Here is an 18,878-nt window from a genome sequence, read left to right on the forward strand (position 1 = left end):
TCTTTAGGTGGTTTTACATTTAGTTTCTTTCATAATAACAAAACAACTCCGCTCTCGTGAGGCAGCACAACTTGCAACATCTTGCTATTACTCTGTTTTCTTTCATGTAGTACCTTTTAAACCGAGCCCAAGTGTAAGAGAGTTGTCCCCTAGTCATGAAGAAGAAACAAGGCGGGAAAGGTGATTAACTGTCTGATATAGACAGAGCATATATTCTCTTATGGTCAACAGCAAAAATTGACCATAGTTTCTGTTCTAAACAAACCAGAATGGAAAGAAATCCTAAGAAAACAGTCTCCCTTACAGCATTTCATATGAGAAAGTGGACTAGATAATGAATTTAATGTCTATATACATAGTTTGTCAAATTCATAAACAATAAGAAGTGATAAATGAAAAGGTTCAACTCATTATATATATTATTTTATTGTTGTCATGTGAAGGCATATGGGATGCATGTAGCATCAAGTGGGTTGCATTATCCAATCACCAAACTAGGCTTACAACAACTTTAGTCTGTGGGTAATTTAATACTGTGAGCTACTGTTTCAGTCTCTTTCTCTTGTTCTTTTCTAAAATACCAAAACTGGGTCCCTCATCTTGATACTGAGAGGGATCGTGAGCTGTGAAGATAACAGTTGGCCCCTCAGAATTTGATCACAGTAATGCTAAGAGGAAGTGTCATAGTCTTTAGGTGTAGCCGTGCATTGCAGTCACTAATATACACTAATTGATATACTTGTGTAATAGAGTCCACATTAGATAAGCATTGATGCTTGATGAGCAAGGACTCGGGTCTTTGTTCAGCTCACCACACTCTTAGGTTTCTACTCAGACTTTTTCATTAAAGCTTAGCCCTTTAATCAACATTTTGGGCTTCCAGACATAGTAAGAAAAGTAGGAAAATGAGCTTATAGAAAATGCTTAAGAAAGGTCTTTCATTTCAGCAGGCTTAAGAGTGAGACAGATTACACTAATCAGTGTCTGCAAGCTAGCTGGAAAAACCCCTTGCATACTCAACATTTAGATAAAATTAAATAATACATATCTGCATAAAACGTATACATTAGCACATATTTTAAATTAAGGAAATTGTTTTATATTGGGCTGGTTTTATTTTGAGCAGTCAAAATGCAGGGACGCTAATACATTTTGCTAATGCAGCAGCTGGCCGGGTGAAGTGGAGTTCGGAATTAGAGCACTACTGTGTTTTCTAATTCCTCTTACAGGATGAGCTGCACCATAGAGACACAGTGTTAAACTTCATTAGGTTGTATCAGAGATTACCCGTCCACTGAGTAGCCTGACATCACTCTCAATAAAAAAAAAAAGCTCAAGGCCTGGAACTTACACAAAGACCTGGTCAGCAGTATAAAAAACAGGGCACTATTACACTTCTCACACTTCTTTACAGCTTGGTATTCTGTAACAGCCTGGAGCCATTAAACTGTCAGTAAAAGTTCAAAGCCAGACAAGGGAGCTGGAATAGGTTTTTGTTTTTTTAATAACAGAGTTAGAGCTGCTTTAATATGACCATTTGTTTGCACAATTGTATGAATTTGTAAATGGACTAGTAATGCAGATTATTGCAAACAGAGCAACAGAGCCTCCTGTAAAGCAGGTGTGTGATTTGATATACCCTCAATGAGTGGCTGGGATTTATCAGAGTAAATTAGTGTCCCTGCATCAGGGGAAATCGGGGTAAGTTTGAGCTCACTTCCCAAATAAAACTCAATGTCTCTATAGCTTAGTCTTACAGGCTGCAGTAAGGCTTAAGAAACTCTTCCCAGTACTTGGAAAGTAAAAACTAGAACAAAAATACTCAAGTCAGAAAGGGGAATTGATAAAAAATAAACCACCTCCAAGAATTTTCAGAGGTAAAGTCTGACTGAGAGGATACTTCAAGGATTTGTTTGTAACCATTGGTGAGGAAAGCTCACCTGAGGTCAGCCTGAAGACACCCTGGTATACAATGAACATAGCCTTTGTGCTGTTCAAACACACAAACACAAACACAAACACATACATGCTGTTGTTTTGCTTTCTCATGCATAACTGCTTACTTAGCAAGCATTACCACCCGCATGATTTTCCCTACAGCTCAAATATCACCATCTCATGGGCCATAACAAGCATCTGATGGTCACCACAGTCAACCAAGGACTGACTATCAGCTATAAACCTGGCCACAGCCTGACTCGCACTTGGACAGACTTTACTATAATGTCCCAGACAACCAACTGAGTGTCAGGCTAACCTGTGATACGCCTATGTTTTGTACTGAATGAGACCACCAAGCTGGCGCAGTTGGGGCGCCATTACAGTGGGCTTCATCAAAGAAATGCAAGGTCATCAAATGCTCATGATCCGGCTAAAATTTTGTTATAGCACAATCCAACGTCATCAGCCAACACACTCTGCAGGCTAATTATAATACCTTGTCGTATAGTGGCAATTCTGCCATGTACCTCCTACATGTAGAGACAGATGAAAATTGTTGCTGCCATGACTGATTTCTGGAGTTGTAAAATCCTGCCTCAAAAGGAGTATAACCTGCTGAGCAGCATTTCTTTTTAGCCTTTGATAAGCCTTCAAACTCATGGATGAATTATTCAAACTGGAGTTAATGGTTCAGATTTCATTTTCTTACAAGTACCTGCAACAACGTGGTCACACCCACGCAGCTCCTTATATTTGTTTGACACCGTGCCTGTCAGTCAGTGGATTAAGCAGACGTTCTTAGCTCAGAAAGACTGCGTTCAATTCTCAATGACAGCTGGAAAACCGTCTGTTGGAATGTGCACAAGCAAAGATGCTGAATAAAGACTGGCTGCTCTCTAGCTGACCCTTAGCCTGGACTTCCCCATGGAGGAGGGTCAATGATGAGACAAATTTCTGGAAGTTTCAGAATCCTAAATTAAAGTCTAGAGACTTCCACCTGACATTCCTATGGTAGACCCTGTGGCTAAGTCCTACTGTTCAAAGCCTTTCTCTCTCAGTCTTTCTGCCCTTTGACACCATGGAAGCCCGGGGTCTTGTGAGCCTTGGACACATGATAGAAGACAAACCTATCTGTACTCATGAATGGCATGCCCTGATACCAAGAGACTACGCTTCTCCGAGGAGGGGAGTCTGGAACATAATGACTTGACACAGCAAGCATGTCCTATTTTGTGATGTGTGTGTTAGAGAGAGGACATGTCATAATCAGAGCAAGACAATAGAGTGCTGCAGTGTGGGCGGCCACACCCTTCCCTCGTAGCTCCCCTCTACGGCCTCCTCTCCGGCCCCTCAAAACTGCCTCAGTATGATTTTAAAAGAAAGGGACAGCAAAGGGAGAAGGGAGGGAGTGGACACACAGGCAAGTCAGGAATGAAATCCATGATATAAAAAAACAAGGGTAAGAGAGTAGGAAAACAGGAGGGAGAGAAAGGAACAAATAGACAGTATTGAATGCAAGAAAAAATGAGAGGTTTGACAGATTCTCTGCTCCAGTAGTGGAAACATGACAGAGAATGGAGAGAGACAGAGTAGGCAGAACTAAGCAGACTGGGGGAGGGTGTAAGAGAAACAAAATAGGGGCATAAAAACAGTCTAACAGGAGACATATAAATACTAAGGAATCTAGAGGGAGGGAAAGAGAGAAAAAGCAATGCTGTGTGTAGCATTGTGTTCTGCAATGTGTTGCTGAATTATTGATGCTGCCTCAGAGTTGAAGGGCAAGAAGAGGGAGCACTTTCACACCGTTTAATCTCTGCATCATAAACATGCACGCACACACATGCAGAGCTGTCAGGCTGTGGCAAATGTATGTACAACAACCGTCCCTCTCGACGGTAGGCTTGAGTGTTGGGATCAGGTCCCTAGAGGGGGTCTGTGGCTGACAGGGAACAGAAGAGGTCAAGGGTCGTGGTAGACCAGAGTGAGACATGTGGCCCACACCTGTTCTCAATTTGCCTCAGTAGACCCACACAGACAGATCATCACAAGGCAGACACAAGATAAAGTGAGATGGTCATTAGTGCTCTTAACAATTCTCTCTAGTTTGAAACACAGTAAAGAGCTCTCTTCTTTTTTTACCCTATCCCTTCCCTGCCTGTGTTTTTCTCTCTCCCTAGCTGGCTTGCTTTCTTATCTCCATAGCAATCCTGTTTGATCTAGCAGAGTCCTGCTGTTCTGACTGTCCTGCTCCCAGACATCAGGCATACACTCCCCTCTCTCACTCACTAAAGAGGAGAGCGCCCTCCTTTTCTTTCTATGCTCCCACTTTTTCACAAAACAAGGAAAATAACCCAACCTCCCCTCCTTGCTAGAAATCAGACACATTCTCCCCGTTGTACCAAAGACAACAAAATAATTCATGAATTCAAAATGGCCTCGATGCTGTAGACTCCGTGGCAAGGCCAGCAGTGTTACGTGTGTATGGACCATGTAGAATGTAAGCTATGACAGCAATGTATTTCACAGAGAGGACAGTGGTCATCATTGTCAACCCCCAGCAAGAGCGGGACACAATGGAGAGGGATACAGCCAGGGACCTGACTCACACATACTGAAAGCCTCCCTGGCCACTATCAGTAACAAAGATGCTGAAAACAATGGGCATTAAGTGCCAATGTGTCGTGTGGAGATACAATAGCTGCTTTAATACAGGGCGGTCATGCAAAAATATTTGCTGCAAGTTTGTTTTTCTTTTGTTTTACTGGAATTCAGTGTGTTTTTTAACCCATTAACAACAGTTTTTGTATATTTAACATTACTTTCAGCAATCTTTCAAAGTACAACATCTGCTCAAAGATGCTCTGACATTGAGGAGTTGAGATTCAGTTGCTGAAAACATTGCAATGTTGTTGAATACTCCAACCTAGAGGACTCAAAAGAGGCAAAAATGGTGTCTGCAGAGAGGATGTACTCGGTCCTTTGTTGCATTAATTTTATATTCCATAAGATCAAACACCATTTTAATGCTATTTATGGCTAGCATTTCTTTCAGCAAATAAACATTCAAAGTAATCAAATTCTGTAATTACCTCTCTATGAAGCGGTGTCTGCGGTTAGTAGTGGAATCTGCCTTTTCTCCCACAAGATTCAAATTTCATATCAACGATTTAAAAGAAAACAGCCAATGCACATATCGGACATGGTGCAGCCGGTGCATGTACGCAATGTGGAAGACGACATTCCATCGTGAGCTCAATAATACCACGTCAGACGCCACTGTTGACTGCATTCTTTAAATTTCTTTGTTAAAACTTACGGAATGAATCCTCTAAGCCCACAGTTAGTTTGGCTGCCCAGAGTAGCCACCCAAGTTTGTTTTCTGCCCCCAGGGATCGAAACAGGCATAATTTTGAATGGAAATCTTGAGCCTGTATTATTAATATGCACTTGTCATTACCACCAGTGACCACAAGTGGCCCAAATCAATCACAGCTGAAATCTTAAGGATTATAACTTTAAAAAGAGTTGGGGTTGACAAACATTTTTCAATAGGACATTTTCACAGCTAATGTACAACTGATGGTACAATGCAGCATGTGCAAAACCAATGGAACCACAATGATTCCTGAAAGCTGACATTCATGCTCAGACCAAGCAGTGGGAATCCACCACTCCAGACTGGGAAACTCTCTCCTCCACATTCCTCAGAGGGAATACCACCAGCACATGACAAGAGCTCCACTCACACTCAGCCACTTAGCCTACTGCCTCCCACTGCAACCTTTACACAGAGAATGCCTGTGTGTATGTGCATATGTGTCATGAACAGCAACCTTTAACGCGCAACACTGCCCTCAGACAGAAAGATTTCACAGAGAGAAAGGGAGTGGGAGAGGCAAACTTCAGGGAAAAGAGGAAGAAAAAAAAAGAGTGATGGGGCACCAGAACATGCTTGTGCCAGACTGCTATGCCACAAATGTGATGAGGTGACTGATGGGGGGGCTTTGTGCTAAAGGACATCCCCCTCTGTTCCCTCTCTTCTTCTCTTCCACATCATCTTCTCCATCACCTTAATACTCAGGGCTTGTCTTGGTTTAATTCGAAAAAAACAAAAACAAAAAAACACTTGGTTTATTCGACTTTCAGCTCAGCACAGGTCCAGGCAAAGGTCTGCTTTCTGACAAAGTGGCTACAGAGTGAAACACACTGTTTATAATATATATGGAAAGCACCCATGAGCTCCACACCAACTCCTGTCCTGCATGGGCCACTGCACAACAGGAATGAGTATGTGTGTGTGTGCATGTCTAAGGGGAGGGATATTCCCATTTCCACTCTGTTTGAAGCACATGGACTGAGTCGGAATGTAACGGGGGAGGGGGCCAGCAGGGGGAGGGCAAGGGGAGAGGCGAAGGCGGTAATCTGAGAGGGGTATCCCACAGCGCAGGTCAGTACGTGGTCTACACTCTCTACAGTGGGCCCAGTGCACAGGGAGAGGGACACCGGCAGAAAAGATTTCCCCTGCAATCACAGGCCTGAATGTAGCAATACAACAGTGCCTGGTAGGCATTGCCATATCAAAATTTAACTACTGACGACACTGGTATTATGATAACAACATATGACAGTGTCATTGCGTAGCAGTCTATTCCTACAGTATATTCACAATGTTAAACTTCAGCTCAACATACTGCTAATGTATATTGTTTATACAGTATATGATAATATTAGTGTGCCTTGTACACGAGTAATCTATTAGTTATTCAAGAAATGTCTCAGCACAAATTAGTGCAATTTGTTGTCAGTAATTATGCAAAACTGTCGAATCTCGATTCTTTCTTTGCTCCGTGAACCCTGCCATACTGTCTTGCTCAATTTAAATACTTCGACTATGAACATTTTGGCATTCAATATGACACAGTTCATCCTAGACACTCAAATCACAAAACATCCACCCACTCCTGCTTTGTGGGATTCTTGCTAACACTATCTGACTCTGGTATTGGCTCCCTTGGCTGATAGTTAGCAGCTTGCAAGGCTGCCTCTCAAAATTTTTACAAACATTGCATCTGCAGATATGCTGGCAGCACGTGGTTTACTATCTGTGATTGGATCTTCATATGTCAAATATTAACCCATATTCTTCATATGTTTCTGCTTTAAACACCACCAGAGCAAGACTGCACTTTGCTTAAAGTTTGGTTTGTACCTGAAAATACTTTCGATAGCCTGACTATTTTACTGAAGGATTCTCATATTGACCTAATATGACACAAAAATAACAACTGGATTGAACTGAAAGAGAGTTAAATGAAGTTCAATGAACCTTGGAAAAAAATATTTCATAAATATGTCCCTCAACCTTTTTTAAAAATCATGCTGTATTAAAACTTACATACGGCACTTGTATGCTTGCATATCACAAGTGCTGGAACATCTTCCTACAACTACATTTATAAACTCTATACTAAATTGACTGTAGTTCCAACACTTAACAAAAAGGAAAAAGGGTCATCTTTGCACATGCAAGTCAGTTTTTCTTTCAAAGTGTGACAGCTCTTCCAGTGAAAGTGCAAAGACAATAGCACAGTAAGCACAGCATTTACACTTCAGTGGTTTTAGGTTCAATAGAGTTGAATCCACACATCTCTAACACAGTGTCAACAAAAACTGAAGCATCACAAAGATGATGTATTGCACAGCTATATATTATTGAATGACAGCCCATTCATGTGTACCTAATAAACTGTTAACTCAGTGTATGTGATTATTGTCGGTACCTAGTGGCACAATGCAGATCTCATCATATTTGCCACCCAAGCTTAGCTGATGAGTGGATTAAAATGCACTGTGTAGTGGCAAAACAAAGATCCAAACACTGTATCTCTTGTGTTTGTCCGTGACAGGTTTAGGGACTTTGACAGTTCATACTCCACAGCCTCAGGACACGCTTAAACATGCATGAGTGAAGAGCACATATAAGAGTGTTCTTCACACACACCGTTGCCCCCTGGCCACGCTCGGTGAGAGGCAGAGCAGGAGAGAGTCTGCTTACAGGCGCCTGCAAACCAGTCAGATAAGTATCTCAGGTATGCGCTGCTGCCTCTAAACATCTCCAGTACAATGTCTGCTGCAACTAAACCGCATTTCCAGGGTGGGTTCATCCACACCAGGCATGGCACCGACACACACAAATGTATTCAGGAAGGTAAGCAATCAGACATGCTCATACAACCACACCATCCAACATGTACTGATATGAGACTGGAGACGAGTGTATACAGTATATGATGCACATCCTCTGAGTGTGTATTTAACTGCTGGCACTAGTCAACTTCTTGTGGTCACCGATCACAGAAACTCATATCTGCGAATGTAGTTCCTTACACATCAGGAATTTCACAGATTTGGATTATGTAATCACCCAAATAAGGATATGTTTCAGTTTCACTTCTCTCCACAAATACACAGACTCACAGTCTCTGTCTTTCTGTCCATTTCTGCCTGCTGTTCTTTGTAGAGAGGACATTGTTTAAACGTTGTTTGTGTGTCAAAAAACATTAGATTAAATTAGCATTGCTTCTAGATTCACCTGTTTACCAATCCCAGATAGTACTGGACTCATGTTCAAACCAGGTTGGTTGGATGGTTTTGAGGGAGGCAAAAACCTGTTCAGATCAACCACTAATGCAGGTTTCATTTATATCACTGTTTCTGGTAGCATGTATGACCTTTACCCTCCCTTGCTTTTGAACTGCCTATGTCTACACATATGCACCCCCGTTTCTTTGTTTGTACACAGCGGGAAGAGTTGTCCCACATGGGTGGCAGGAGGAAGTTTAATCTCCGCATCTACCTCCTGCTGCTACACAACCAGCTGACAGTGACCTCAATGTACCCTCCAGCTGAGGTCAACGTCTTAGCAGAACGCACACCCAAACACCGCCCACACAGTCAACATGCTGTGAAAGTGATGTTTGTGGTTGTGTGTAGAGGTATGTCCATCTGGTTTGAGTGCGAAGTGAGGCGATATGAGGGGGCTAGGGCAGGGAAAGAAGAGTAGAGATCAGAGGATGCTCCTCCTCAGGGGCAGTCACCTATCCATACAAGAGTGTGTGCTGTTTCTAATCATCATAATGCAGAAAAAGAGTGTGTGTGTGTGACGACTTTTGGAAAGAAAACTACCGTATTCCCACATTCAAAGTAGGTTTAAAATAAAGCTGGGACTCAGCACTTTAAACAAGCCTATCTAAGCATGCATGTGTGCGGCAACAAACACTGGGAGTAAAATGGGAGAAATCTCCTACAGAGCAGCTTTGATGCCGGGAACAACTAAAATAGAACTGGTGCATTCACGTAGCAACCAGGGGGAAGAACACAGTGTCCTCACAAACATTCAAATAGGAGAAAAGGACAGAGGAAAAGTGAGAAGCTGTGTTGGAGTGTGTAAGTGATGTAGATTCAGCTGAGAAGAGGTGATGAATGGCTTCATTAAAACAGCATTAGCAGAGGTGTGAACCCGAATGGTGAGTGCCAGCATGCAGTGATTGCTCAGTTCCAACAGACACACACACACACACACATACACACACACACACACACACACACACACACACACACGCGTCACAATACTGACATTCTCTCCTTGATACCAGCACAATCCACCGACCCTCTTAGCACTCAGTTGCTACTCATTTACAGCCTTTGATTTTAATGCAAGTTTTCAAATGAAACCTCTGGCGTTCGTAAATATCAAGCTTAAAACATCAATGACAAACCAAATTATTTTCAAGACAACAACAGCAACAATTCAGAATTTCCTTTAATCAAATGGTGCCTCACTTCATCTCACACACACACACACACACACACACACACACACACACACACACACACACACACACACACACACACACACACACACACATAGAGCATACTACCCCACAGCCTGAGGGAGATGAGGAAACCACAGTGACACCAAGGAGAAAGAAAGTGATGAAAAGAACGAATAAAGGAGGCGGAGGGGAGCAAATAAGGAATGCAAAGCAAGAAAGCAAGAGAGAAAAAAACCCCTGAAAAGACGAAGGTCTGAAGGTTCAAAATGGAATCGTCTGTATGTGTGTATAGTGGTAACCTGATTAGCCAGACCCCTACAGGGGAAACAAATCTACATTATTTTTTCTCATTTTCCCTCTGCTCCACACAAACCCAGAAAAATGGGGGCAATTCAGTAACCCTAGCAACCAACTCTGCCTACGTGCAGAGAAGCTGCTGATGGAGGGGGAAGGAGAAAGGAAGAGAGACGGAGATGGGGAATGAAAAGGCTAATACAAGCACATACTATACACACAAATATATTGAATTGAGCAGATGGATCATACAGTCCAGTAGTACCAGGGTTTCTTCCCCCCTTTATACCTCTCAATAAGTCTCTTTTATTCATGTCTTTTGCATGTTTTCCAGATCCCTCCTCCTCTTTCTTCTCCTTTTCCTTTCCTTTCCTTTCTGCCCCCTTTCCTCCCTTTTCCGTCCTTAGTCAGGCTCCTTGCTTTTTCTCCTCCTGCTCTCTGGCTATGTATGAGGGCTGTTCAAACACAACCTGTTTCCTCTGGCGTCCTTTGGGAGCACTATCCAACCTTTCTACTGTTGTGTTTTCTCTCCTTCCCTTCTTTTTGCCTCTCTCCTATTTACTTACAGCTGGATGTCTGCTCTCCTATTGATTGTTTTACAGAGGATATGAGTGTGCTTTGTCTCTGTCCTGCTCAGCTTTATATAGATCCCTCTGTTCTTAAAGATGTTCTCACCAGCACGCACACACACACACACACACACACACACACACACACACACACACACACACACACACACACACACACACACACACACACACACACACACACACACACTAACATCCTCTCTCTCAGCTGGTTGTGAGTCAGTGTCCGGTGGAGAGGCTCATGCATGCACGCACAATATGTGTGTCACATATGCTGAAAACATAAAGTGATGATTACTGGTTTAAGCTGCATTAGCAGGCGTGTCGCAAAATGTGTGAGACATTTCTTCATAACTGACAAAGATCATGAGAGAGGAAGGAGAGAAAAAAAAAGAGTGAGACAGAAAAGGAGAGGGGGAGAAAAACAGAGTATGAGTTGAAGACCAGTGGTTCTTTTCACAATGGTCTGATTGTTCATTGGATGTAGGCTGACAGAAAGAAAAAGATTGAAAAAGAGGGAGTAGGGGTTTGACAGACAGTGTGTGTGTGTGTGTGTGCACGTGTGTGTGTGTGTGTATGTGTGTGCGTGTGTGCGTGCGCACGTGTGTGAGGGAGTAGGCTGGACTACTGCTCTGCTTTTTACATTTTTACACTCTCTCACCGGTTGCTCTGCTGTTGCCGTGTGTGTGTATGTCAGATAAAGAAAGGGAAATTTAAATAAGGCAGGCTAACAGGGGTCAAGGCCTCTGTATTAACTATGGGCTCACGTCACAAACACATTCACACAAAGGGTTGGGCAACGTGATCGTATATATATTATAGCTGAAACAATAAGAAAATTAATCTGGATCAATTCTAATGAATGATTAGTTAATCTTTTAAGCAACAATGGCCAAAATTTACTGGCTCCAGCTTGTCAAATATGAACACTTGTTGGTTTTTAGTCTTCTATGATGGCAAACTGAATATTCCCAATGTGGTTAGTTTATCTATAGAAATGTTTCTTAACTGTAATAATTCTTAATGAATGTCTAGAAAATGTATTATATCACAATATTATATTATAATAAAAGATTTTATCCATATCGCCTACCCCTATTCACACATACAAACATGGACGAGTACTAACTTCTGCTCCACCATGACACTGCTCAACTTCATCTCATAGAAACCAACTGTCTGAGTGGAATGCCACAGTTGACATTATGCAAAAAACCCAGAGCAGGTACCAACAGTTTGCAAGGCCAGAGGGGTGTGTGTGTGTGTCAGTTACTGTGTTTTGCATGAATAAACAGGACATTGGCTTCATCGTGTTGCAAAATATCTGTACAAGAGTCAAGCCATTGACTGGACATACAAATCAGGTTTATGCAGGTGCATCCACACACACACACACACACACACACACACACACACACACACACACACACACACACACACATCTTCAACATCAAAGCAGGAGCATCTGAAAAGAGGGAGGGGAGATTTCAGCCAATCCCAAAATGCCTCACTTCTGAAGGCCTGGTAAATTGGTGGCAGCCAGAGTGTTAGGATTAGCCAACCAGGGCAGATGGAACATCTGTTGCCCAATCAGAACATCTGGAACATCTGGCACCAATGAAAAGCAGTCATCTAGCAGCTCAACTCTGACCGTACCCCATTTAGTTTCACTAGCTGTCTTCTACTTTTCCACTTTTACTTCTTTTTTTTTTTTTTCAGTCAATCTATTCACGCATTTCTATGTCACTGACCTTAATGAGCTGTGGGTGTTTTACAGCTCTGTCTTTTTACCTCTCATGTATCTACTGTAACCAGAATGTAGGGGGTAGGCAGAGATGGATTAGACATCTCGATCCAAATAACAATAACACACTCACTGACTTGTAGCCAGCGTTCTGTGTATTTCTGCGTGTCTGCACTGAAGAAGGCCAACTCAGCACTGGCAGTCTCAGAAAATTGTGTGTTCGCTCAGGTGCCGCAGCAGCCCTGTAGTGAATCGTCATATCGAATGCAGGTAGGAAGAGGGGAACAGAAAATCAATGAGTGTTTTCAGCCACGTCGTGTCTGGTGCTGACACAGCACACAGCACACAGCAACTGCTACTGTTCAAACACACACACACACACACACACACACACACACACACACACACACACACACACACACACACACACCAAAAGGACGTTGGGACATCTGGTATGGAACCCATTGTTCTGCTGTGACTTATCAAAGGGAATAAAGGATTTTCGTTCTTAAAAAAAAACTCCACCTTTATCTCTCGGTTCCCTTCTATTCTGAGGGGCAAGTATGCTGACTGCATAGCTAAAAATCCTCACACCACACCAAGCACAGTCACACTGTGTGTGTGAAAGGTAGTTGATTCCTTTGCAAAGACACAAAGCCGTGGGCCCAAACAGGAAGCATTACACACTCCCTGTATAATCTGTGTGTGTTCCAGCCTGACTCCTAAACCTCAGTTTCACACATACATCCTTCCTGAGTCATCATTTTAAACTCTGTCAGCTATTTTAATTCATCTCACAGTACAAAATTAACTGTGACTTGTGGTTGGCAATTGTACCACTGTACTCAATCCATAAAGTCCAGCCCTAATTGACAAGGGATTGTTAAAAAGATCACACACACAAAAGACCTGCAGGGACGTCTGATTGATTAGCTTAGAGATGTCTTCCCACAACCTTCCAACCACACATGGCTTACGTGAGGGCAACTGCAGCAAAGGGGTTAGTGATTGTAACAATTATGCTGTAACCCACCTTCCCTCTGCCTCTTGATGTTAATAAACAAGAAACAGAACCTCCCTGCTATTTATGTCAGAGGCGACTTTGCAATGTCCCTGCTCCTCCTGATCAAATATACATCATTCAACCACAACGCACTCACAAACAAAAATATCGGCCAGGCAAAGAGCCTCACATACACACATACACAAACCCACAATCCTGCTTGCAGACAAACCTCTTGCTGTGTCACCATCTTTTCTATTGTGTGAAAGTGAAAGCAGCCCTTTATCCAAAATCCTATGTTTCTCTGGCTGCCGTATGAACAGGCAGCTTAGTAACGTAGATGCAGGCAGATGCACAGTTTGAGTTTATGGCCACAGGCCCTCATTCCTCTTTAGAGAGGGAGATCAACATCGTACCTGCAGAGCTGAATTGGTTTTTTAGCCAGTCTGGAAAATTATAATAGTTTAGAGCTGTTTGGAGATGCTTTCTGTGTCTTTGTGTGTTTATGTCTGCCTGATTTTAGTCTAAAAATCAGTACGAGTTATTCAGCACATCATCCGATTGAATGGCCATATATACATCTCTGCATTTCTCGGACAAACTACAAGAACACCATCATCATCACGTTTTATCAGTGGCAACAGTGGTAAGTATTTGCAAAGGGAACCAATTCTTAACAGCTCTTTGCAAAGGGAACCACTTTTTACAACACTGACAGATGCTGAAGCACGGATTCAAAATGTACTTGAAAAATTAAACATCTGTCAAAATTTTTTAAGACTCAGCACTCCCTAATTTCCCACTAAAATGTTTCCCATTGCCTGAATTAAAGCTTGTCATTTAGACAATGTGGTGAGCTTGCAGATGGTGATAGCTGGTAAACATTCGTGAATGGACCAACATAATGGAGCCATAATGGAGTTTAGAGTAATTTGGAGTCTTTCTAAGAAAAAAGTAGCTTTCTGGATTCAATTTCAAATAAGTGCTCTGTGAACTAAGAATGGTAGGTGATAAGCTCATTCCTTAACTCCATTTCAGCGCTGTGTAACCATTTACGTCTGTGTTACAACATTCCTATCCCTTTTGAAATGTGTCTCACTTTCTTTTTCCATTTGTCCTTTTCTCTCTGTTTCTCCGTTTTTCTCTCGCCTTCTTTGCCCTCTCTTCCACCTTTCAGTCACTGTGTCTCAGTCACTCTGTCAGTGTCTCTGAACACACACAAAAGGATGGTGGTATTCAAGCACTGGTGTGGATTAATTAAAGGCAATATTCTTCCGCTCCCACGTCAACATGTGAAATAACAGAGTCCAATGATATTCCCATACCTACTTTAAGGAATCTATTCACATATACATTGCTGTTTTTCCATTTGTCATTCACAAAGGTAAGGGTAGACAAAGAAAAATAGACGCATAAGAAAAAATTTAAGGTTAAATACCAAGAAATAGCATTTGTCGGCTGTAAAAGTCAGGCAGTAAGCACTTGATATGTGTGTTTTCAAATTTTAAAAGCAAAAAGGATCAGATTATCCCAGGAATCTCACCGGCATTCACGAGTATGCGTAGCATCCATGCCATGTTATTATCGCAAAATGTTGTACATGGTATACTAAAACTGCATGGGAATACATGTATAACTATTTTGAATGTAGTACAATGGTGCTACAATAGAGTACAATGCTGCTACAGTGGAGTATCATAGTCCTACAGCAAAGTATAATAGTGCTGCAGAAGTGTTCCATCACTAGCCAATTGGGACATACATCTGCCAAACGAAACACATAATTAGAGGGAGAGTCTTAAATAATGAGGACAAATGTAGTTATCAACTGCTTAAGTTATTTTGTCAAGCCCTTGTCTGTGTGAATGTTTACATCTTAACGTGTATCATGCATCTTTCTCTCCTGCTGCAGAGCTTTATGATGGTAAGCCATGGGAGGATTTACATTTATTTCGCCCATGAAGCCGCTGTGTATGGCTGCAGCATGTAAACACCACTCCTGCGGCCTGATTAGAGGACAGACATGCAGGTATGTATGAATGTATGTACGATTCCTCAGCTAGATGGACTGAAACAACACAGCAGATCTAAAAAAAAAAAAAAATTGGGAATACAAGACAGACACGTGTTAGCAAATACAAGGGAATCAGATGGGATGTGTAGCTGCTTCATGTATTGCTGTTTGATACCCTCCATTAGAGAATCTCTAATAGCAGTGCACAGACTAATGACAGACTGCCTGCGTCTCCCAGAGAAGGCAGACTGCTGGGAATGTCACAGCAGACACAGCATCTAGAGACGACTCCACACAGATGGAAAAACACACATGCACCTAAAACAGTTATGTAGACGCACAGGTTAACCCTTTCATCTGTTCATACCAGATAAGGAAGATGGTATGTGGAAAAACATGTGGGCAGAGTGAGGAAAGGAGAAATAGTCCAACACAGCTGTTCACTAGGGAGCAGTGAAGTAACCGACGGGAGGAATCAATTCAGGGGGTCAATGGACAAACATTAGGTCCACAGTCAGACAAACACAGCAGACAGTTCTCAGAATGTAGCACGGACAGAAAGCCTTACAGAGGCTGCCAAGCATTAACAGCAGTCTACCGTGACACTAATGTCACTGTGGTGACAGCTAAATGAGCTTGCAGATAGGCCGGTAAACAAGAAGAAGCAGTTAATAAGAGGTGGTACACAGCGAGCCGAGTCGAGTTACCCTGTATTGCTCTGTCCATTAGGTCAACTGACAGGACTACCCATTAGAATGTGCCACCAAATCAAACCCCTGTCCAGATTACTATGTAGATATACAGTATTAACACCAGCAATTCCAGTTTGACAACACAGCGATTTATGATAACTCTCTCAACAACCACTTTGTTTCTCACTGACTTGCCGCTCTATCAAAGACAGTCACAGGAAACAGCGGCTCTACGTGAGAACAGGAGGGCCATGAGGTGACAATATGGAAACATGGCTGGGGAAAGGAGTGGTGTCCTGTTCCTAAATGAAAATGAGAAGCTGTAGTGATGAAGAAAGTTGCGTACCATCTTATCTAGTGATCTGGCACTGCAGCAGCAGTGGAAACATGCTGTTCAGGAGGAGGGCAATATCCTGTCCTCTCTGTTCCAGCCCCCCCCTTCCTGCCATCTCTATGCTTCCCCTCTCCTCCCCAGCCCACAGTATAAACCCCTGAACCTACAGATCTGATAAGCACTGGCTGTCACCCTGACTGACAGTGGCCAGCTAAATGCAGTGTGCCTGCCTGACGACAGAAACATCCACACACACACACACACACACCAATCAGCCAGTAAACAGTTAACATCCGAACACCCCTTTCTAACCACTACAATCTGCCCTCCCACCCCTGCTGCTCTCTCATGTCCTTGATCACCGGCAGAGGCGACACCAATGAACGGTGATCAATGGACAAGCCTTACCACAAATTGATCATGTACTTGCAATCTGCGTTTGAGACGCGCGCGCGCGCGCCCGCACACACACACACACAGACACACACACACACACACATTTGCGGCATGGACGAACGGCAGTGCACACCAGCATTACAGACACGCAGGAGACAGAGAGGGAGAGAAAACGCCCTGCCTTGTTCCATGTCGAAACCCCCAGTCCTCGGGGCAGTCTACACAACAGACACACAAACCACCTCCACATAAACCTTTATCTACAGACCAGTATAGAGGCCACATTTGGGCAACGACGCTGTTTTCCGAGCGGGTTTTTTTTTTTTCTGTCTTTGTTGGCTATCTGTGCGCTGAGTCAAAGGCGAGCGATCACACGCTTGGAGACACGCCGATCGTGATGTTCTACTTAAGATTGCAATTGCCGATAAATTACTGTTCCACCACGTCCGCACAGTGACAATTAGCCTTCTCAAATGAGTGGTGAAATACAAAAGCCAGCGTACCCTTTTACGCCTGATAGGAGAGGTGAGGGACCAGGAAAACTAGGCTTTCAGCCAAGTCAAGGAAAGCTCACTACATAGTCAGAAAGCCTAGATTTAAGGCTACATGGCGTTAGCTTGTCCCACCGTTCAACAAACGCGAAGCTTAAAAAAACTTTTACCTTTGACTTGAGTTTCATATTCGGCCACTATCTCCTTGTCCTTTCGGAATTTCGCCGGAGACGTCATAGCTGAGTTTGGAGATCACACCACTCGCCCTCGTTGCGAAGTCAATTTCCTTTCAATCAATCAATCAATCAATAAATTGGCCCTGGAGGAGGGGAATGCCAACGTGGAAGAGGTTTGGAAAAGAAAAAGAGAGCCCAGATGAGAGATTGCAGCTCCTCAGCGTGCCCGCGGATCTGTATTGTCTCCCTGCCTCTTTTCACTCCGGGCGCATTGTGAGTTTGGCGCTGCTGCTGCTGCTGCTGCTGTTGCTCTTGCTGTTGCTGTATGTTCCCATCCGCTGCCGCGCCTCACCACCTCCTCAAAACCGGTTATGGTGCAAACAACTTCAAGTGAAAGGAGATTCATTCCCCCTTTAAAAATAAAACAGTGATAGATTGTCAGTCAACACTTCCAAAAGTTGTTTATATATATAAATATATATATGTGTGTGTGTGTGTGTGTATATATATATATATGTATATATATGTATAAATGTGTATATATGTATATATATATATATATATATATATATACATATATATATAGATAGATATCTATCTATATATAGATAAATAGATATAGATATATGTATGTATGTATGTATGTATGTATGTATATATCTGCCTTGAACGGGTATCGGTCTCGCAACTGCCCGTCCGCCTGTCCCAACTAAACCGCTCTCCTGAAGTGAGAGAGAGGAGGAACCGCGTGGAGATTGAGGGGCTGGCTGCTGGTCAGCCTCAGTGCGCAGGACAGGCATGGATGCACACATAGATGGGATTCATTTAGGTATAAGCCCTCATTGGCTGAAAAAAAAAAAATCCCTTAACTAAATGTTAAGGTATCACTGCTAAAGGTGAGTGTCTTGTTTGGCCAGCGGGTTATATAACCTCAAGTTTCATTAACATGTATGACAGTATCACTAAGAGGCAAACTTTAATAACTCAATTTTTCCAAAAAAAAAAAACAAAGAAAAGGATACGTATCACATTGCTATATATCACCGATTCTAGTAGGATGACATACCATTTGCAATGTGAGGGTAATTTATTCCAGAGGTGGTAAAGTAAGGAAAACCGCGGTTTAATTTTCATAGCCTAAGGTTCCACCTTAGTAGTCTTTCAGTAACGTTACTGCTGACAGAAGGCAAGGTATCTTACATATGTCCTAATGTTAAGTGTAGGTGACTGTATAACTGAATATTTACCCAACAAAAACAGCAAATTATCACCAACTGTAACTAGAAATGTAACATTAGCCCAACATTGGTTAAAAGGTCTAACTGTAGCTTTAGCCTACTAGCAAAGAATTCCGTAACTGGCTATCTATAC

At 42.6% G+C, this 18,878-nt stretch overlaps 1 protein-coding gene across 2 annotated transcripts in view; it reads right to left on the reverse strand.

Moving 5' to 3' along the window:
• Positions 1–17,889, reverse strand: part of srgap2 (SLIT-ROBO Rho GTPase activating protein 2) — a 50,800-nt gene extending 32,911 nt beyond the window's left edge. Inside the window, exon 1 of one of the 2 annotated variants that reach the window (XM_040159338.1) lies at positions 17,502–17,889. In XM_040159338.1, coding sequence (XP_040015272.1) covers positions 17,502–17,568 — 67 coding nt within the window. In that variant the 5' untranslated portion in view covers positions 17,569–17,889. The remainder of the gene's footprint in view (positions 1–17,501) is intronic. The other variant, XM_040159336.1, reaches the window with a different exon arrangement.
• Positions 17,890–18,878: the final 989 nt, after the last annotated feature.

The sequence above is a fragment of the Xiphias gladius genome, chromosome 21 (assembly GCF_016859285.1).
Source record: "Xiphias gladius isolate SHS-SW01 ecotype Sanya breed wild chromosome 21, ASM1685928v1, whole genome shotgun sequence".
In the NCBI taxonomy this organism is placed as follows: Eukaryota; Metazoa; Chordata; class Actinopteri; order Istiophoriformes; family Xiphiidae; genus Xiphias; species Xiphias gladius.